This window comes from Heterodontus francisci, chromosome 34 (assembly GCF_036365525.1).
Source record: "Heterodontus francisci isolate sHetFra1 chromosome 34, sHetFra1.hap1, whole genome shotgun sequence".
Classification (NCBI taxonomy): domain Eukaryota; kingdom Metazoa; phylum Chordata; class Chondrichthyes; order Heterodontiformes; family Heterodontidae; genus Heterodontus; species Heterodontus francisci.
The window spans coordinates 13,534,991-13,557,429 of NC_090404.1; the positions used below are offsets into that span (position 1 = coordinate 13,534,991).

A 22,439-nucleotide genomic window follows, 5' to 3' on the forward strand; every position below is an offset into this window, starting at 1 on the left:
CGGCAATGGGGGTGGGGGTTTGACTTTTCTTCCCAAACGGAGCAGCTGCGCTTGCGCGAACTGTGCGATTGGTGAATGTCGGAGGCGCGTGGAGGATTTTTTTCAGTTTCCAGACGTTTGAACGGGAACGTTTAACGGTCGCTGGCGTTGCCATGGCTGCGGGGGCGGGGCTTGGTAACGGCGCGCGCCGGCACAGGTGAGCGGCCAGGAGCAAGGCCGTGGAGAGAGCCTGGGGCTCGAGTGGGAGGCGGCAGGCTGGCCTCTCTCCTGGGGAGGACACCACTCTGGGGCCACCCAAAACACTGAAACAGGGGGATTTTAATGTCACAGCCTTTGAGGGGGAGGCAATGGGTGCGAGAAAACCTGGTTGATAATTACTGAGCTTGGATGGGTTTTAGTGTCTCCAGTGGGTGGGCTTCAGATTTTCCACCAGTCCCTTCGAGGAAAGGACTGGCTGCAAGTTTTTACTAATTCATTCTTGGGATGTGGGCATCGCTGGCAAAGCTGGTATTTATTACCCTCTTCCTAGTCACCCCTTGAGAAGGTGCTGGTGGTGGGCAGCCGCCTCTTTGAACTGGTTTCATACGACTGAGTGGCTCATTCGGCCACTTCAGGGGCAGTTAATAGTCACCCATGTTAGTGTAAGACTTCAGTCACATATACAGGCCCAGACTGGGTAAGGACAGCAGGTTTCCATCCCTCAAGGGGCATTAATGAACCAATTTTATGCCAGTTGTGAAAAAGTGGACTACTATCTGTTTGCTGTCTTGAGGGATCTTGCTGTGCATAGCTTGGGCTGCCCACATTATCCTACATTACAGGAGTGAGTGTATATTTTAAAGGTGCTTAATTGGCTGAAAAGTGCTTTGGAACACCCTGAGGTCGGGAAAGGTGCTGTATAAATGAACGTTCTTAGGCAATCCAGCAGCTTCATGGTCACTTCTACTGACAACCAGCTTTTTTAATTCCAGATTTTGACTTCCAATTCTCAAACTGCCATGGCAGGATTCGAACTCACGGTCTCTGGATTAATGTAACAGAACCACGACTGAGTGCTGCATGACAGAGTGTGGAACTCAGAAATTTGGTAAGTGTGGGAATTTCAAGGGTTGATCTCTTTCTAAAATCTTGTCAAGTTTTCATTTAGCATTTAACTTAACCAACATTAAATTGTCGTTTCTTTCAGTCTTCGTCAGTGGTAAACAAGCTGTCTGCTAGTGTCAACTGCACAGTTAGTTACTTCAGTAGCTAGTTAGAACTGATTCCCTAGTCAGCAGGGCCTGACTCAGGACTCTGGAATTCCAGCTCTAATAAATACAGGAGGTTTTGCTAATGCAAAAAGATCTGCTCGACTGAGTCCTGCAAGACTAAGTGCTGAATTTGGTGCAGTGAGTGAGGAGATGGTGTTCTGGTCTTTTACAGAACAAACAGTGATGCAAGAGAGGGAGCCAGAGACAGTGAGACCTGAGAGCTGAAGCCCAGAGACATCCATTAGGGAGCAGGTAGGTGATTGGTTGGTGAATTTTAAGTTTTTTTCCCTTTCTAAACTGGGTCAGTATTTTAAACTGGTACTGACAAGATAAAAGCATTTTATTAAATTTGTATGTTAACTAGTTAAACTACTTAATATAACTACACATTATCAGTGCTATTTCTAAACTTGAAATCTAATTAATTCAGTAAAACACAATAAAGATGGCAGGGCAGGTAATATTTTGCAGCTGCAGCATGTGGGAGCTAGTGGATACCAGTGTGATCCACTGCAACTCTTCTTCTTCTTCTTTGGCCTCCTTGTCTCGAGAGACAATGTCTGCAATAAGTGTCTACAGCTCGAGGAACTCTGGCTCAGAGTTGATCAGCCAATCTTTGGACACTGCGATGCATCAGGAAGGGGGAAAGTCACCTCGACGCTTTGTTCCAGGAGGCAGTCACACCCTTTAGACTAGGTACTTCAGATTTGGACCATGGTCAGGGACAGGAGGATTTGTCTGTGAGTGAGGCAGGTATGGGGACCCAGAAGGTAGCACTGGAGGAGCCTTAGTCCCTACAATAGTCCAACAGATTAGAGATTCTTGCAGCTTGTGTTGATGAGAGTAGGAACTACAGGTGGATGAGCAAACTGACCAAGGCAGCGTGGCATAGGGGCCATTCAAGTAGGGGGAGTAAAAGCGTATGTAGTTGTACTAGGGGACTAGATACTGTTGTGTCCGGCCGAGAGCATGAGTCCCGAAGGCTGTGTTGCCTGCCCGGTGCCAGGGTTAAGGACATCTCCTTGGGGCTGGAGAGGAACTTGGAATGGGAGGGAAAGGTTCCAGTTGGGTGCCAATGACATAGGTAGGACTAAGAAAGAGGTTCTACTGAGGGAGTATGAGCATTTAGGGGCTAAATTAAAAAAGCAGAATCACAAAGGTGATAATTTCTGGATTACTACCTGAGCCACGAGCAATTTGGCTTAGGGTAAATAAGATCAGAGAGTTGAATGCATGGCTCACAGATTGGTGTGGGAGAAACAGGTTTCGATTGATGGGTCACTGGCACCGGTACTGAGGAAAGAGGGAGCTGTACTGTTGGGACAGTCTTCACCTGAATCGTGCTGGGACCAGAGGTCCTGATGAATTATTTCACTGGGGCTGGGCTGCAGAAAGGGCTTTTTAAACTAAATAGGTGGTGTGGGTTCATGTGAGTGGAGATTTGAAAAGTTAAAGTGAAAGGACAAGGCTATAGTGCTGGGCAGCGATACAGGTAATGGTAACCACGGTGTGACAGGAAGGGACAGAGTATACCAACAAATATGGTTAGATTGGGAAAAAATGGCTTTAAACTAACAGAGGGGGAGGAGGGTTTGGGTGAAGGGAGATTTAGAAATCCAAATATGAAAGTTGAGGCAATATAAAATGTGGGTAAAGACAAGCTGAGTGGGATGGGAAGGGACAGAGTTTAATGGTAATAGTACATCAGAGAGTAAGGATCCTGCAAGGAATAGTAGTTTAAAAATAAAATTGAAGTCACTTTATCTGAATGCGTGGAGCATCTGCAATAAGATAGATGAATGAGTGACATAAATAGAGATAAATGATTTACATCTAATCGCCATTACAGAGACATAGTTACAAATTGACCAAGGTTGGGAAATAAATATTCCAGGGTACAAATATTTCAAAAAGACAGGCAGAATGGAAAAGGAGGAGGAAAAGGATGACATAAGAACATTTGTGAGAAAGGATCTTGGCTCAGAAAATCAGGAAGTGGAATCAGTATGGGTGGAGATTAGGAATAGCAAGAGTCAGAAGATGCTCGTGGGAGTAGTTTATAGGCCCCCTGTAGGGGGGTTGTCCTGTGATGAGAGGCTGAGTAAATTGGGTCTATATTCTCTGGAGTTTAGAAGAATGAGAGGTGATCTCATTGAAACATTCAAGATTATGAAGGGGCTTGACAGGGTAAATACTAAGAGATTTTTAAAATGCGATCAGGGTTTCTACCTCTACCACCCTTTCAAGCAGTGAGTTACAGACCCCCCAGCACCCTCTGGGTGACACATTTTTTTTCCCAGTTCCCTTCTAATCCTTCTGCTAATTACTTTAAATTGATGCCCCCTGACTATTAACCTCTCTAAGAGAAAAATACATCCTTTCGATCGGCTCTATCTCAGCCCCTCATAATTCTTTACACCTCAATTAAATCCCCCCCCGCAGCCTCCCATGTTCCAAAGAAAACAAACCCAGACTATCCAATCTTTCTTCATGGCTGAAATTCTCTATTTCTGGTACATCTTCGTAAATCTCCTTTCTACCCTCTGTAATGAGATTACATCCTTCCTATAACATGACCAGAACTGTACGCAGTACTCTAACTGATCTTTTATCCCATTCTAGCATGACCTCCCTGCTCATATATTCTGTGCCTTGACTAATAGAGGAAAGTATCCCACATGCATATGCCTTCTTAACCACCTTATCTACCTGTCTACCTTCAGGAATCTGTGGACAGGATCCTACCATTTATTCTGTATTTCCTTGCCTTGTTTGCCCTCCCAAATGCATTACCTCACACTTCTCCGGGGGACCCATCATCTGTGGTTAACTAATGAAGTTAAGGAAAGCATCAAACTGAAGGAAAAAGCAGATAATTGCGCAAAGATGAGTGGCAGGTCAGATGATTGGTCTGAATGTAAAGAATGGCAGAGAAGGACTTGAAGGTTAATCAGGAGAAAGAAATTAGAGTTTGAGAGGAAGCAAGCCAGAAATGTAAAAATGGATAGCAAGAGCTTCTACAGGTATTTAAAAAGGAAAAGTGTAAGTAAAGTGAGTGTTGGTCCTCTAGAGAGTGAGAATGGGGAGTTAATAATAGATAATAAGGAAATGGTGGATGAAATGAACAAGTATTTTTCTCATGTCTTCTCTGTAGAGGATACAAAAAACATTCCAGTAATAGCTGTAAATCAGGAGGTTCAAGGAAGAGAGCAACTTGGTGAAATTACCAGGGAAGCAAACTGGAGCTGCGGGCTGACAAATCCCCGGTTACTGATTAGATTAGATTAGATTAGAGATACAGCACTGAAACAGGCCCTTCGGCCCACCGAGTCTGTGCCGAACATCAACCACCCATTTATACTAATCCCATATTCCTACCAAACATCCCCACCTGTCCCTATATTTCCCTACCACCTACCTATACTAGTGACAATTTATAATGGCCAATTTACCTATCAACCTGCAAGTCTTTTGGCTTGTGGGAGGAAACCGGAGCACCCGGAGAAAACCCACGCAGACACAGGGAGAACTTGCAAACTCCACACAGGCAGTACCCGGAATCGAACCCGGGTCCCTGGAGCTGTGAGGCTGCGGTGCTAACCACTGCGCCACTGTGCCGCCCGTCATCCTAGGGCTTCATCCTAGGCTCTTATGTGTTGGAGTTAATTTTTCAAAATTCACTATATTCTGGAAAGGTTCCATCAGACTGGAAAGTAATAAATATACCCCCTCTATTCAAGAAGGGGTGGGGGGAGGGAGAAAACATAACTATAGACCAGTTAGCTTGATGTCTGTCCTGGGGAAGGTGTTAGAATCGATCATTAAGGGGGCCATAGATGGGCACTTAAAAAAAACTCAAGGTAATCGGGAATAGTCAGCATGCTTTGGGAAAAGGAGGTCATGTTTTACCAATTTATTGGAGTTCTTTGAAGGAGTAACATGCGCTGTGGATAAAGAGGAACCCATTGATGTACTATACTTGGATTTTCAGACGGCATTTGACAAGTTGCCACATAAAAGATTATTGCGCAAAGTAGGAGCTGATAGTGTAACATATTAGCATGGATAGAAGATTGGCTGGCAGAAAACAGAGTAGTGATAAATGGGTCATTTTCTGATTGACAAGATGTGACGAGTGGAGTCCTGCAGGGATCTGTGCTGTGGCATCACCATTTTACAATTCATGTCAATGACTTAGATGAGGGGAATGATGGTATGGTAGCTAAATTTGCAAATGATACAAAGATAAGTAGGAAAGTATGTTGTGAAGAGGACATAGGGAGGTTGCAGACCAATATAGATAGGTTGAGTGAGTGGGCAAAAATCTGGCAGATGGGGTATAATGTGGGAAAATGTAAAATTGTTCACTGGCAGGAAGAACAAAAAAGCGGAGTATTATTTAAATGGCTTAAACGACTACAGAATTCCGAGATGCAGAGGGACCTAGGTGTTCTAGTGCATGAATCACAAAAGTTAGTAGACAGGTACAGCAAGTAATAAAGAAGGCTAATGGAATGCTATCCTTTATTACGAGAGGAATTGAAAATAAAAGTAAGGATGTTATGCTTCAGTTATATAGGGCAAGGTGAGAACATATCTCAAATACAGTGTGCAGTTTTGGTCTGCTTATTTGAGTAAGGATGCAAATAAGTTGGAGGCAGTTCAGAGGAGGTTTACTAGATTGATCCCTGGAATGAGCGGGTTGTCTTATGACGAAAGGTTGTACAGACTGGGCTTGTTTTCACTGGAGTTTAGAAGAGTGAGGGGAGACTTGATTGAAGTTTATAAGCTCCTGAACAGTCTTGACAAGGTGGATGTGGAAAGGATGTATCCTCATATGGGTGAGTCCAGAACTAGGGGCCACTGTTCGGGTCGCCCTTTCGGACAGAGATGAGGAGAATTGTTTTCTCTGAGTGTTGTGTGACTTTGGAACTCTCTGCCTCATAAGCTGGTGGAGGCTGGGTCATTGAATACTTTAAGGTGGAGGTACAAAGATTCTTGTTAGGAAAGAGAATCAAAGGTTGTCGGGGGTAGATGGGAGTGTGGAATTTGAGACACAAACAGATCATCTTATTGCAGAGCAGGCTCGAGGGGCCAAATGGCCTACTTCGGCTCCTCATTCGTATGTTCATATGTATTGAATTCCATTTGCCACTTTTTTGCCCACCTGACCAGTCCACTGATATCTATACAGCTTTCCTCCTCACGGTCAACCACACGTCCAATTTTTGTTTCATCAAATTTCTTAATCATGCCCGTTACATTTAAGTCTAAATCATTGATGTATACTACAAAAAGGCAGGGAACTAGGACTGAGCCCTGTGAAACCCCAGTCACAAGACACCCTTTGCTTCCTGGCATTGAGCCGATTTTGGATCCAAATGGCCACTTGCCCGTGGGTCTCGTGGGCTTTCTGACCAGTCTGCTGTGTGAGACCTTGTAGATGTAGAGTCAATGTTTCCACTTGTGGGACAATCCAAAACCAGGGCCATAAATGCAAGATAGTTACAAATAAATCCAACAGGGAAATAAGGAGAAATGTGTTTACTTAGAGTGGTTAGAATGTGAAACTCACTACAGCAGCTAGTGCTTGTGGTAAAAAGCTGAGATACTTTCAAAAGGAAACCAGGTGAATAAATGAGAGAAACGGGAATAGAAAGATCTGCTGAAAGGCTGAGATGGGAGTAGAAACACCAGCACAGACTAGTTGGGTCAAATGACCTGTTCCTATGCTGTATGTTCTATGTAATTCTGTGTAAACTCCTTTTACAGCATGTTAGAAGGGGAGCATTTGAAGACAGGAAGCTCAAACCAAATATCACATCAAGATCTGACAGTCACTCAATTCATCAGGACCTGAATATCATCGTCCTTTGAATGTGGAAGGAAAAATATTTGTCTGTTTAGTCTGTGGGAAAAAGTTTCAAACATCAGTGTGACTGGAAAAGCACTGAGACACACACACCTGAGTGAGAGTGTTCCAGTGCACTGACTGTGGAAAGAGCTTTAACCAGTTACACAGCCTGTACTAACATCACACCATCCACAGCGAGGAGAAACTGTACGCCTGTTCTTTGTGTGGACGAGGCTTCAACTGATCATCCAACCTGGAGAGGTACAAGGATCCCCGCGTCACAGAGAAACCGTGGAAATGTGGTGACTGTGGGAAGGGATTCAATTACCCATCCCATCTGGAAACTCATCGACGCAGTCACACTGGGGAGAGACCATTCACCTGCTCCATGTGCGGGAAGGGATTCATAGAGTTATCCAGTCTCCACAGGCACATGCGAGTTCATACTGGGGAGAGGCCGTTCACCTGTTCAATGTGCAGGAAGGGATTCACAAAGTTATCCAGTCTCCACAGGCACATGCGAGTTCACACTGGGGAGAGGCCCTTCCCCTGCTCCGTGTGTGGGAAGGAATTCACCCAGTCATCCACCCTGCTAAAACACCAGAGAGTTCACACTGGGGAGAGGCCGTCCATCTGCTCAATGTGTGGGAAGGGATTTATCGAGTCCTCCCGACTGGTGGAACACCAGCGAATTCACACTGGGGAGAGACCATTCACCTGCTCCATTTGTGGGAGGGGATTCACTCAGTCATCCAACCTGCTGAGACACCAGAGAGTTCACACTGGGGAAAGACCGTTCACCTGCTCCGTGTGTGGGAAGGGATTCAAACAAAAATCAAACCTGCTGTCACACCAGCGGCTTCACACTGGGGAGAGGCCATACCCCTGCTCCGTGTGTGGGAAGGAATTCACTCGGTATTCCACCCTGCTAACCCACCAAAGAGTTCATACTGGGGAGAGCTGTTCACCTGCTCCATGTGTGGGAAGGGATTCACACATAAATCCAACTTGCTGACGCACCAGAGAGTTCACCTTGGGGAGAAACCATTCACGAGCTCTGTGTGTGGAAATGGATTCACTCAGAAATCCAGCCTTCTGGCATACCAATGACTTCACACTGGGAAGAGGCTGTTTACCTCCTCCGTGTATGGGAAGGGATTCACTTGTTCATCCAACCTGTTGACTCACCAGCGAGTTCACAAGTGACCGCAGGGGTTGGATTCTGCTGTTATTGCTGCTGTTAATCACATCCAGGACTGAAATATGTTCATAAGAATATGAAAGCAAAATACTGCAGATGCTGGAAGTCAAATAAAAACAGAAGGTGCTGGAAATATTCAGCAGGTCAGGCGGCATCTGTGGAGAGAGAAGCAGAGTTAATGTTTCAGGTCTGTAACCTGTCATCAGAACTCATGAATGAACTATGTTCAGCTGTTAAACTCCAGCCCACTTATTGTGGTTGTTAATATTCTTGTTAATAATATTGTTAATATAAATGTGAAGTAAATCAGCTTTGTTTCAAATGCATTGTTGAATATTTTTGTCAGTTTGGGTTTGTTTCTGTTGATTCTAATAAACTCCAGCCCAGTTCTAGGGATTAATATTCTGGAGAAATGTGAAATAAATCAGTTTTGTTTTAAACACATTGATACGATGGGCTGAATGGTCTACTGTGCAGTAAACTTCCCATGTTTCTATTCTGATAGTTGAGGGTTGTTTCTGTTGTTGATAAACTCCAGCCCAGTTACAGGGGTTAACATTCTGGATAGATTTAAAATAAATCAGCTTTGTTTTAAACACATTGTTGTAGATTTTTATCTTTCCCACCCGAGTGTTTAATATCACCCGGCTGGAGCTCAGAAAGGACAATCTGAGGGGAAGGATCGTACGGCAGGAACAGAACTTCAGCCTGGACACAGTCCTTCAGGATCACACTGAGCGGGTCAAACAGCACTTTGGTCTTTCACATCTCTCGTCACTGACAGCAAAATCCCTGTGTGGGTTAATCCTGAGGTGTGTAAGAAATGTGTCCCAGCCGTTCTCTTCCATAGTTCAGATCTCCTAGACACGGAACAGAAGGCTCCTTTACAACTGTGTTTCGAGTCAGGAAGAACAACAGGTGAATGCTGGAAACGTGCTGTCAAATCAGAGATTGGTGTAAAACTGTGATCTGTTCCTGACTGAAAGTGAAATAGCAGGTTTAAGTTTCCAATCTGAAAATGACTGTGGTAATTATTTACAAAGATTTAACGTGTTTGTGTGACAGTCCTGAATCTACCATTTCAAAGTAGACGTTGACTTATTTAAAATAAGTTCATTTAAAATAAATAAAGTCTGCATTAAAATAGCAGACAGAGGAGTTTACAGGAGCCTGTAATTGCGGGTACAATTATACAACAAACATTTGATCGCCCAGATAAAGAAGGACCTGCAGCGTGTTTTCAGGAATTCCCTGTTTTTTTTTGTGTGTGTGTGTGTATTAGACACCAAGATAACTAAAAATACATGACCCAGAACATCCATGAGGATGTGATCCTGCCAGATACTCTGGGATCACTCCCGCTGTGGAATTTCACCACTGACCCTGAGACTACAACCTTCAGCAGTGGGGCCTCCAGGAGTGGACTGTAAGAAAGCTGGGTTTCAGTATCCTGACAAATATATGGTGAGGAACCAGAGGAATCCTTATTAAGGGACTGTCTGGGGTTTTACCTGCCAGTGTAGGTCTAAGGGTGAATGATGCCTGACTCCCCGAACTCAGTCCCAGTTTGGAATAAGATGAATTATTAGAAAAATTACAGGAGAATAGGGACAAATATCACCCACAATTGAGGGAGACAAAAGTAGCCATTCGAGAAGTGCAGTGATCTTTCGAAAAGAAGCTGGTGCACAATTGTGGTAATAATAGCCTCCTCTGTTCCTAAGAAAACAACCCCAGCCTGTCCAATCTTTCCTCATAGCTATAATTCTCCAGTCCTGGGAACATTTTAAATCTCTTTTCTACCCTCTCTAGTGATCACATCCTTCCTGTAATGCAGTGACCAGACCTGTACACAGTACTGTAGCTGTGGTCCAACTAGTGTTTTATACACTAAAATAAAAGCAAAATGCTGTGGATGCTGGAAATCTGAAATAAAAACAAGAAATGCTGGAAATACTCAGCAGATATGGCAGCATCTGTGGAGAGAGAAGCAGAGTTAACGTTTCAGGTCAGTGCCCCTTCAGAACCAGCAGATATTAGAAATGTGAAAGGTTTTAAGCAAGTAAAGCGGGGGTGGGGCAAGAGATAACAAAGGAGAAGGTGTAGATAGGACAAGGTCACAGAGAATAACCGACCAGAAGGTCATGGAGCAAAGGCAAACAATATGTTAATGGTGTGTTGAAAGACAAAGCATTCGTACAGATAGGGTGTTAATGGACTGCAAACTGATGTTTGAAATCTTTTCCCGCAGAGAGAGCAGACAGACATTTCTCCTTCCACATTCAAAGGCTGATGATGTTTTGGTCCTGATGAATTGAGTGACTGTCAGGTCTTGACGTGATGTTTGGTTTGAACTTTCCATCTGCAAATCCTCCCCTTCTAATACCCTGTGATAGGGGTTCACATAGGATTACATACAATATACAATGCACAAACAGGCCATTCAGTCCAGCTAGTCTGTGCTGGTGTTGCATCTCCAAGATGCTCTTGCATCTCCTCCCATTCCTTCTACCTCACCCTAGCCTTTCAGCATATCTTTTTATTGCCTTTGCTCTCATGGACTTGTCTAGTTTTGTTTTGAAAGCATCTAAGCCATTTGCCTCAAGTTCCACATTCTACCCACTCTGAGTAAAGAAATATGTCCTCTGGATTTTTCACTAACTTGTATTTATTGCCTCTAAGTTTGGATTCTCCCACAAGTGGAAACATTCTCTCCACATCTACCCTGTCCAACCCATTCATAATTTTAAGGATGTCTATCACATCACCTCTTAGTCTTCCCTTTTCTAAAGAAAAAAGCCCCACCCTGTTCAATTCTTTTCTGATAGCTGTAATTTCTCCAATTACAAAAGCATCACTGTCATAGAATGGTTAGAGCACAGAAGGAGGCCATTCAGTCCATCATCTCTGTGCTGGCTCTCTGAAGGAGCAAATCACCTAGTGCCACTTCTACCTTCTCCTGTAGCTCTGCACATTCTTCCTTTTCAGATAATCTAATTCCCTCTTGAATGCCTCGATTGAACCTGCCTCCACCACAATTTCAGGCAGTGCATTCAAGTTCCTAACCACTTGTTGCATGAACAAGTTTTTCCTCCTGTTGCCATTGCGACTTTTGCTGATTACCTTAAATCTGTGCCCTCTGGTTCTCAATCCTGCACGGAGTGCTGCTGGAGGGTACAGAGTGTTAAGAAGGGAGTTTGGTAAATGAGGGAGTTCAGTAATGAGGGGAACTATAAATTAAGAAGAAAATAAATTAGAGTGCACAAAGTGTAAACTGGGAGTTTGGTGTGTGAGGGAGGGGCTCCTTTCTTTTTTTCAGCTTCCAGTAGCTGCCTCTCTCTTCAGTACAGGGGAAGAAGTTGATTGGTGAGTAACTGGTAAGTTATTTTACTTCTCATTGTAATAACAAGTTTTTAAAGTTTAGTTATGGCAGGTCAGCTCGGCCAAGTGGATTGTACGTCCTACAGTATGTGGGAAGTCATCAACGTAGCACGTGTCCCAGACGAACACATCTGCAGTCAGTGTAACCGGCTGCAGAAGCTTGATCTCCGGATTTTGGAACTCGAGCAGTGGCTGGAGTCACTGTTGTGCATCCGCGAGGCAGAAGACTATGTGGATAGCATGTTTAGAGAGGTGGTCACACCACAGGTTAGGAGCATGCAGGCAGAGAGGGAATGGGTGACAGCCAGGCAGTCCTAAGAGAACCAGGCAGTCTATCTTGCTTGCTAATCGGTTTTCCATTTTGGATACTGGTAAGAGTGATGGTTCCTCAGGGAAGTGCAGCCAGAGCAAAGTCTGTGGCACCATGGGTGACTCAGCTGTACAGGAGGGGAGGAAGAGCGGAAGAGCAATAGTGATAGGGGATTCAATAAGTCAGGGGATCAGACAGGCATTTCTGCGGCAGTAAACGTGACTCCAGGATGGCGTGTTGCCTCCCTGGTGCCAGGGTTAAGGATGTCACGGAGCGGCTGTAAGACATCCTTTTGGGAAAGGATGAACAGCCAGAGGTCGTGGTCCTGAAAGCAGATTTTAGGGAGTTAGGAAGGATATTAAAAAGCAGGACCTCCAAAGCAGTAATCTTAGGATTACTCCCAGTGCCACGTGCTTGTGAGCATAGGAATAGGAAAATTGATCGATTGAACACATGGCTGGAGGATTGGTGTAGGAGGGAGGGCATCAGATTTCTGAGGGATTGGGTCCGGTTCTGGGGCAGGTGGACCCGTACAAAATGGACGGGCTACACCTTAACAGGGCCAAAACTAATTTTTAAAAAAAATATATATATATATCCTCACAGGGAGATTTGCTCGTGCTGTTGGGTGGGTTTAAACTAGCTTGTCAAAGGGATGGGAACCTGAGGGGTAGCTCAAATTGGAAGGAAGTAAAGCTGGAAACAGCAGGTAGAAAAGTAGCAAGTGACATTAGAAGGCAGGCGAAATAAAGGCGAGCATCAACTAGGCTTAGAATGCAGAATGTCAAGAAGACAAGGCACTCTACCTAAATGCATGCAGCATTCGCAACAAGGTAGATGATTTAAAGGCTCAAATAGAGGTAAATAAGTATGATCTAATTGCCATAATGTAAACTTGGCTACAGGGTGACCAAGACTGGGAGCTGAATATTCAAGGATATTTGACATGTAGGAAGGACAGGAAAAATGGAAAAGGAGGTGGTATTGTACTAATAACAAGGGATGGGATCAGTATATGAGTAAGGGAGGATCTCAGATCGGAAGAACAAAATGTGGAATCTGTTTGGGTGGAGCTAAGAAACAGCAAGGGACAGCAAACATTGGTAGGAGTTGTTTATAGGCCACCAAACAGTCGTGGTAGTGTGGGGTAAAGGCCTGTTCAGGTCAGGAAAAAGAACCCGACCCGAACCTGACCGAACCACAGCGAGCCCGACCCAACCCCGACTTGACCCGACCCGACTATCCCTTTACTTACCTTCTGACTCGGAACCTCCAGGAAGCTACAGCGCATGCGTGATGATGTCATAATGACGTCACTCACTCAGTTTTGTCCCGGACTCCCAGCTCAGCTAAGTTTTTTAATTTCAATACATACTGGCAGAGCCCTTACCGTGAGTGTCTAGCCTGACCTGAGCCTGAAACTGGACCTGCAAGAGGGGCCCGACCCGAACCCGACACGTCATCGGGTCCCGTCTGGTTGGGTAGCAGGCCTTTAGTGTGGGGCACGGTATTAATCAGGGGAGTAGAGAAGCATGTGGCATGGGTAATACAATAATCATGGGTGATTTCAATCTTCATATAGACTGGGTAAACCTAATGAGCACGAATGCTGTGGAGGACGAGTTTCTGGAGTGTGTTATGGATGGTTTTCTAGAGCAGTATGTTGAGGAACCGACTAGAGAACAGGCTATTTTAGATCTAGTTTATGTAATGAGAAAGGGCTAATTAATAATCTTCTTGTAAAAGAACCTTTAGGGGGATGAGTGACCATAATATGATTGAATTTTACATTATGTTTGAAAGTGAGGTAGTTCAATCTGAAGCCAGGGTGTTAAATTTTAAAAAGGAAATGAAAGTATGAGGGGCAAATTGGCTGAGATGGATTGGGAAAATAGATGAAAAGATATGACTAACTATAGGCAATGGATAGTATTTAAATAAATATTACATAGTTTACAGCAACTACACATTTCTTCAAGGCACAAAACCCCCAAAAGTAAAGGCAGTCAACAGTGGATAACAAAGGAAGTTAAGGATTGTATAAGATTAAAAGAAAAGGCCTATAAAGTTGCCAGAAATAGTAGGTAAACATGAGGATTGGGAGGATTTTAGAATAGAGCAAAGGAGGACGGATAAAGGGAGAATAGGATATGAATGTTGATTGGATTGTGTGATTGGAGGGTGGCAAATGTTGTGCCCCTGTTCAAGAAAGGGAATAGGAACAACCCTGGGAATTACAGGCCAGTTAGTCTTACTTCGGTGGTAGGCAAGTTGATGGAAAAGGTGCTGAGGGATAGGATTTCTGAGCATCTGGAAAGACACTGCTTGATTCGGGACAGTCAGCACGGTTTTGTGAGGGGTAGGTCTTGCCTCACAAGCCTGATTGAATTCTTTGAGCAGGTGACCAAGCAAGTGGATGAGGGTAAACCAGTGGATGTGGTGTACATGGATTTTAGTAAGGCATTTGATAAGGTCCCCCATGGTAGACTTATGGAGAAAGTCAGGAGGCATGGGATAGTGGGGAATGTGGCCAGTTGGATTAAGAATTGGCTAACTGATAGAAGGCAGAGAGTGGTCTTAGATGGTAAATACTCAGCCTGGAGCCCAGTTACCAGTGGCGTGCCGCAGGGATCAGTTCTGGGTCCTCTCCTGTTTGTGATTTTTATTAACGACTTGGATGAGGAAGTCGAAGGGTGGGTCAGTAAATTTGCAGATGATACAAAGGTTGGTGGAGTTGTGGATACCGAGGAGGGCTATTGTCGTCTGCAAAGGGACTTGGATAGGTTGCAGTGCTGGGCTGAAAAGTGGCAGATGGAGTTTAACCCTGAAAAGTGTGAGGTCGTCCATTTTGGAAGGACAAACACGAATGCAAAATACTGGGTAAACGGTAGGGTTCTTGGGCATGTGGAGGAGCAGAGAGACCTTGGGGTCTATGTGCATAGATCGTTGAAAGTTGCAACTCAAGTGGATAGGGCTGTGAAGAAGGCATATGGGGTGTTAGCGTTCATTAGCAGAGGGATTGAATTTAAGAGCCGTGAGGTGATGATGCAGCTGTACAGGACCTTGGTAAGGCCTCATTTGGAGTACTGTGTGCAGTTCTGGTCGCCTCATTTTAGGAAGGATGTGGAAGCCTTGGAGAGGGTGCAGAGGAGATTTACCAGGATGTTGCCTGGAATGGAGAATAAGTCTTACGAGGAAAGGCTGAACATTCTAGGCCTCTTCTCATTAGAACGGAGAAGGATGAGGGGTGACATGATAGAGGTTTATAAGATGATCAGGGGAATAGATAGGGTAGACAGTCAGAAACTTTTTCCCCGGGTGGAGCAAAGCGTTACAAGGGGTCATAAATTTAAGGTGAAGGGTGGGAGATATAAGGGGGATGTCAGGGGAAGGTTCTTTACCCAGAGAGTGGTCGGGGCATGGAATGCCTTGCCTGGGGAAGTTGTTGAGTCAGAAACTTTAGGGACTTTCAAACGGCTTTTAGATAGGTATATGGATAAAGGAGAATGATGGGGTATAGATTAAATTGTCCTTGACAGAGGACAAAGGATCGGCACAACATCGTGGGCCGAAGGGCCTGTTCTGTGCTGTATTTTTCTATGTTCTATGTTCTAATGTTAGCTAGCAAAAAATATAAAAACGGACTAAAAGCTTTGACAGGTACGTAAAAAGGAAACATTTGGCGAAAACAAATGTGGGTCCATTACAAGCAGAGTCAAGAGGGTTTATAATGGGGAATAGAGAAATGGCAGAGAAGCTAAATGATTACTTTGTGTCTGTCTTCACTGAGGAAGATACAAGAAATCTCCCAGAATAAGAGATCCAAGGATTAGGGGGAATGAGGAATTGAAGGAAATTAGTATTAGAAAGAAGGAGAATTTTATTGCGTTGAAGGTTGAGAAGTCCCTAGGTCCTGATATTCTACATCCCAGAGTGTTGCAAGAGGTAGCTATGGAGATAGCAGATGAATTCGTGATCATCTCCCAAAATGCTATAGATTCTGAAGCGGCTCTTGCAGATTGGAAGGTTGCAAATGTCACCCCACTATTTAAGAAGGGAGGGAGAGAGGAAACTGGGAATTACAGACCTGTTAACATTACATCAGTTGTTGGGAAAATGCTAGAATCTATTCTAAAGGATGTGATAAATGGACACTTGGATAATAATGATCTGATTGGGCACAGTCAACATGGATTTATGAATGGGAAATCAAGTTTGATGAACCTGTTGGAGTTGTTTGAGAATGTTACTAACAGAATTGATAAAGGGGAGTTGGTGGACGTGGTATACATGGATTTTCAGAAAGCTTTTGATAAAGTCCCCCCAGGAGGTTGGTTAGCAAAATTAAAGCACGTGGGACAGGAGGTAATATACTGACCTGGATTAAGGATTGGTTAGCAGGCAGAAAGCGGAGATGTTGGCAGACTGACCAGTCGGGTACCACAGGGATCAGTGCTTGGGCCCCCGTTGTTCACAATATATATCAATGATTTGGATGCGGGGACCAAATGTAGTATTTCCAAGTTCACGAATGACACAAAACTAGGTGGGAATGTGTGTTGTGAGGAAGATACAAAGTGGCTTCAAGCAAATTTGGACAGACTTAGTGAGTGGGCAAGAATGTGGCCGACGGAATATAATGTGGAAACTTGTGAGGTTATCCACTTTGGTAGGAGGAATAGATGTGCAGAGTATTTCTTAAATGATAAAGAGATTAGAAAGTGTAGATGTATAAAGGGACCTGGGTGTCCTTGTCAATAAGTCACTGAACGCTAACATGCAGGTGCAGCAAGCAATTAGGAAGGCTAATATGTTAGCCTTTATCGCAAGAGGATTTGAGTACAGGAGTAGTTAAGTTTTGCTTCAATTGTATAGAACATTGGTTCGACTGCACTTGGAGTACTGTGTGCAGTTTTGGTCCCCTTACCTTAGGAAGGATATTATTGTCATAGAGGGAGTGCAACCTAGATACACCAGACTTCTAACCGGGATGGCGGACTGTCCTATGGAGAGAGATTGGGTCAACTGGGTCTGTATTCTCCAGAGTTTCGAAGAATGAGAGGTGATCTCATTGAAACATACAAAATACTTAAAGGGATAGTTAGACAGGGTAGATGCAGGTAAGATGTTTCCCCTGGTTGGGGAGTCTACAACCAGGGGACACAATTTCAAAATAAGGGACACTTAAGACAGAGATGAGGAGAAATTTCTTTACTCAGAGGGTTGTGATTCTTTGGCATTCTCTACCCCAGAGGGCTGTGGAAGCTCAGTCATTGAGTATGTTTAAAGTAGAGACTGACAGATTTCTAAATACAAATGACATCAGGAGATATGAGGATAGTGTGGGGAAAAGGCATTGAGGTGGATGATCAGCCATGATATTGAATGGCGGGGCAGGCTCCCTGGGCTGAATGGCCTACTCCTGCTCCTATGTTCCGAAGTTCCTATCTTTCCACCAATGGGAACTATTTCTCCCTATCTATTCTGTCCAGACCCTTCATGATTTTGAATATCTCCATCAAATTTCCTCTTAACCTTCTCTTCTCCAAGGAAAACAGCCCCAAATCCTTCAATCTATCTACTTCACCTTAATTCCTCATCCCTGAAACCATTGCCATGAATTTTTCTGCACCCTCTGTCATGTTTTCACATCCTTCCTAAAGTGTGGTGCTGTCAATCCCAGGATAGAAATTGAGAAACATAGAAACATAGAAAATTGGAGCAGGAGTAGGCCATTTGGCCCTTTGAGCCTGCTCCACCATTCATTATGATCATGGCTAATCATCCAACTCAGTAGCCTGTTCCCGCTTTCACGCCATACCTTTTGATCCCTTTAGACCCAACAGCTATATCTAACTCCTTTTTGAAAATATTCAAAGTTTTGGCCTCAGCTACTTTCTGTGGTAGCGAATTCCACAGGCTCACCACTCTCTGGGTGAAGAAATCTCTCCTCATCTCAGTCCTGAAAGAAATTTACCCCGTTTCCTTAGACTATGACCCCTGGTTCTGGATTCCCCCACCATCGGGAACATCCTTCCTGCATCTACCCTGTCAAATCTTGTTAGGTTTCTATGAGATCCCCCCCCTCACGCTTCTGAACTCCAGCGAATATAATCCTAACCGACTCAATCTCTCCTCAAATGTCAGTCCTGCCATCCCATGAATCAGTCTGGTAAACCTTTGCTGCACTCCCTCTATAGCAACAACATCCTTCCTCAGATAAGGAGACCAAAACTGCAAACAATATTCCAGATGTGGCCACACCAAGGCCCTGTATAATTGCAGCAAGACATCCCTGCTTCTGTACTTGAATCCTCTCGCTGTGAAGGCCAACATACCATTTGCCTTTTTTACCCCCTGTTGCACCTGCATGCTTCCCTTCAGTGACTGGTGTACGAGAACACCCAGGTCTCGCTGCATATTCCCCCCTCTCAGTTTATAGCCATTCAGATAATTATCTGCCTTCCTGTTTTTGCTACCAAAGTGGATAACCTCACATTTATCCACATTATACTGGATCTGCCATGCATTTGCCACTCACTCAACTTGTTCAAATCACCCTGAAGGCTCTCTGCATCCTCCTCACAACTCACCCTCCCACCCAGTTTTGTGTCATCTGCAAATTTGGAGATATTGCATTTAGTTCCCTCATCTAAATCATTAATGTATATTGTGAATAGCTGGGGCCCTAACACCGATCCCTGCGGTACCCCACTAGTCACTGCCTGCCATTCAGAAAAAGACCCAGTTATCCCTACTTTTTGTTTCCTCTCCGCCAACCAATTTTCTATCCATCGCAATACACTACCCCCAATCCCATGTGCTTTAATTTTAGATGCTAATCTCTAATGTGGGACTTTGTTGAAAGCCTTCTGAAAGTCCAAATAAACCACATCCACTGGCTCCCCCTCATCAACTCTACTAGTTACATCCTCAAAGAATTGTAGTAGATTTGTCAAGCATGATTTCCCTTTCGTAAATCCATGCTGATTCTGTCCGATTCTACCACTGTTCTCCAAGTGCTCTGCTATAAAAGTTTTGATAATGGACTCTAGAATTTTCCCACTACCGACATCCAGGCTGACTGGTCTATAATTCCCTGCTTTCCATCCACCTCCCTTTTTAAATAGTGGGGTTACATTAACTACCCTCCAATCTGTAGGAACTGTTCCAGAGTCTGTAGAATCTTGGAAGATGACCACCAATGCATCCACTATTTCCAGGACCACTTCCTTAAGTACTCTGGGATGCATACCATCAAGCCTTGGGGATTTATCAGTCTTCAATCCCATCAATTTCTTCAACACCATTTGTCTACTAATACTGATTTCTTTCAGTTCCTCTCACTAAACCCTGTGTTCCCCAACATTTCTGGTATATTTGTGTCCTCCTTTGTGAAGACAGAACCAAAGTATGCATTTAGTTGGTCAGCCATTTCTTTATTTCCCCATAATAAATTCCCCTGTTTCTGATTGTAAGGGACCTACATTTGTTTTTATCAATCTTTTTCTCTTCACATACCTACCGAAACTTTTGCAGTCAGCTTTTATGTTCCCTACAAACTTGCTCTCGTACTCTATTTTCCCCTTCTTAATCAATCCCTTGGTCCTCCTTTGCTGAATTCTAAACTGCTCCCAATCCTCAGCACTGTTGTTTTCCCTGGCAAATTTATATGCCTCTTCCTTGGATCTAATGCTATCTCTAATTTCCCAAAGGTTTGGCTACCTTTCCCGCTTTACTTTTGTGCCAGACAGGGATAAACAATTGTTGCAGTTCATCCATGCACTCTAAATGTTTGCCATTGCCTATCCACTGTCATCCCTTTAAGTAACCTTTCCCAATCTATCATGGCCAACTGGCGCCTCATACCTTCGTAGTTTCCTTTACTAAGATTCAGGACCCTTGTCTCAGAATCAACTATGTCACTCTCCATCTTGATGAAGAATTCTATCATATTATGGTTGCTCGGCCCCAAGGGGTCTCGCACCACTAGATTGTCAATTATTCCTCTCTCATTACACAATACCCAGTCTAGGATGGCCTGTTCTCTAATTGGTTCCTCCACGTATTGGTCCAGAAAACCATCCCATATCTCCTCCAAGAATTCCTCCTCTACGGTATTATGACTAATTTGATTTGACCAATCTATATACAGATTAAAGTCACCCATAATTACAGATGTTCCTTTATCGCATGCATCTCTAATTTCCTATTTAATGCTATTCCCAACATCACGACTACAGTTTGGTAGTCTATATACAACCCCCACTAACGTTTTTTGCCCCTTAGTGTTTCTCAGCTCTACCCATACAGATTCCACATCGTCAGAGCTAATATCTTTCCTCACTATTGCGTTAATTTCCTCTTTAACCAGCAATGCAACTCCATCGCCTTTTGCTTTTTGTCTGTCCTTCCTAAAGACTGAATATCCCTGGATGTTCATTTCCCATCCCTGGTCACCTTGCAGCCATGTCTCCGTAATCCCGACTACATCATACCCATTTACATCTATTTGCGTGATTAATTCATCCACTTTATTGCGATTGCTCCGCACGTTAAGGCACAAAGCCTTAAGGCTTGTCTTTTTAACATTACTTGTCCTCTTCCCAATAGTTTTCACTGTGTCCCTGTTTGTTTCTGGCCCTTGATTTCTCTGCCTATCACTTTTCTTATTCCCCTTACTGTCTTTTGTTCTTGTCTTTGATACCCCCTCCTCTGACTCCTTGCCATTTTAGTTTGAACCCTCCCCAACCACTCTGGCAAATACTCCCCCTAGGACATCAGTCCCGGTCCTGCCCAGGTGTAACCCGTCCAGTTTGAGAAGAGACAAACATTTCTCTTGGTTTCAGTTTGCTGTGTGTAAATCTTCCCCTTTTAATCCCCTGTAAAACCCATCAGGATTGAAATTCTGAACATTCTCTCCTCCTGCTTCCTGGTCCAGGATGACCGCATATGCGCCCTACTGCACATTGCCCCCTATAAAGATGGCGGCAATGAACCCCAGCCTGTCACCTGGAGAAGCCCCGCCGGACACACGTGACTACCATCAACCAATGGTTTTCTCTCCCGGGTACCTGGAGCTGTTGGGAACAGGTCCTGAAACCCTGCTCAGTGTTCCTGGAGCAATGTGGTGGCCGTTAAACTGGGTTTATTTCCAGGAGATGCCTCGCTCGGTTCTACCCCGGGAGCTGCAGCTTATTAATCAGGGTTTCGCCCTACACCAGGTATTTACAAGGACTTCCGGCCGGCTTCATCGCTCCCTCCGCCGCTTATCTGCTGCAGATGCGACCCACAAGCACCTCCCCGCATCATCAGCCGCACTGCGCTGCTCATAACTGCACCTGCGCACTGGCCTTCTGTAGCGTGGATCGGGGATAGTCACCACCACGGAGAATGCTGGGTAAAAGCTCCGCCATTGAAAGTCCCAATTAATGAAGAGTCACTTTATTGCTGTAATGGGGTGGAGACTGGGCCAGAGGTTCAATGAATAAAATTAGGAAACAAATTATACAGAAACCAAGTGCACGGACCTTCTATTATCCAACAGAAAGAAGCGGAATGGGAATTGAGAGTCCCCAAAACAGCAGCAATAACAGCAGAATCACGTGAACTCACTGGTGTGTCAGCGTGAGGGATGAATGAGTGATTCTGTTCTCACACAGAGACATTTTTACAGCCACTCTCCAGTAAGAATGTGCTGATGGTGCATCAAGTCCTTCAACCATTTAAAGTAAGGATGTTAACAGATGGGAAAACAGTAAACCGCTTCACACATGTGAAGTATCTGAACAGTCCCTCTCCTCTGTGCTGGTGTATTAGTAAATGGGATGACTGAGTGAATCGATTTCTACATTCAGCCGGTGAACACCCTCTCCCAAGCGTGACTGTACCCAGGCGTTTCCAGCTCAGACGGGCAACTGAATCCCTGCCCACAGCCAACAACAACCACCTGCATTTATATAGCACCTCTACCACTGTAAAAAACATCCCAAAGCCCCTCACAGAAACATTAACAGTCCCCACATTAAGTTCTGATGAAAGGTCATTGAGCCTGAAACATTAACTCTCTCTCTCTCTCTCTCTACAGCTGCTGCCGGACCTGCTGAGCATTTCTGGCATTTTTTGCTTTTATCTCAGATTTCCAAAATCTGAAGTATTTTGTTTTTGCCCCACAATAAGACGTTTGATTCCTGACATTTCTGTGCTTCTGCATCCAATTTGTTCCCCAAAATAACAAATTCCAGGCAGTAAAAATGGAAATGCTCATCTTGTGTGATATCCTGCAGGCAGATTTTAGGGAGCTGGAAAGGAGACTAGCAAAAAGGACCTCAAAAGCAGTAATCTTAAGATTACTCCAAGTGCCATATGTAAGATTTGGGTTCAGGAGCTACAGATACTCCAAAGAAGGGGGTCGAGTTCAAAATGTGATTTTTAAAGTAGTTT

The 22,439-nt window shown here is 44.2% G+C and overlaps 1 protein-coding gene across 2 annotated transcripts; it reads left to right on the forward strand.

Moving 5' to 3' along the window:
• The first annotated feature begins 6 nt into the window (after window positions 1-6).
• Window positions 7-8,901, forward strand: LOC137349086 (zinc finger protein 239-like). Of its 2 annotated transcripts, none has more exons than XM_068014400.1 (4): window positions 7-196; window positions 972-1,087; window positions 1,423-1,502; window positions 7,023-8,901. In XM_068014400.1, the coding sequence occupies exon 4, from the start codon at window positions 7,493-7,495 to the stop codon at window positions 8,117-8,119; it is 627 nt and encodes a 208-aa protein (XP_067870501.1). In that variant the 5' UTR covers window positions 7-196; window positions 972-1,087; window positions 1,423-1,502; window positions 7,023-7,492; the 3' UTR covers window positions 8,120-8,901. The 2 variants fall into 2 exon arrangements, with proteins under 2 accessions (XP_067870501.1, XP_067870502.1); XM_068014401.1 differs by lacking the exon at window positions 7-196 and adding an exon at window positions 207-823.
• Window positions 8,902-22,439: the final 13,538 nt, after the last annotated feature.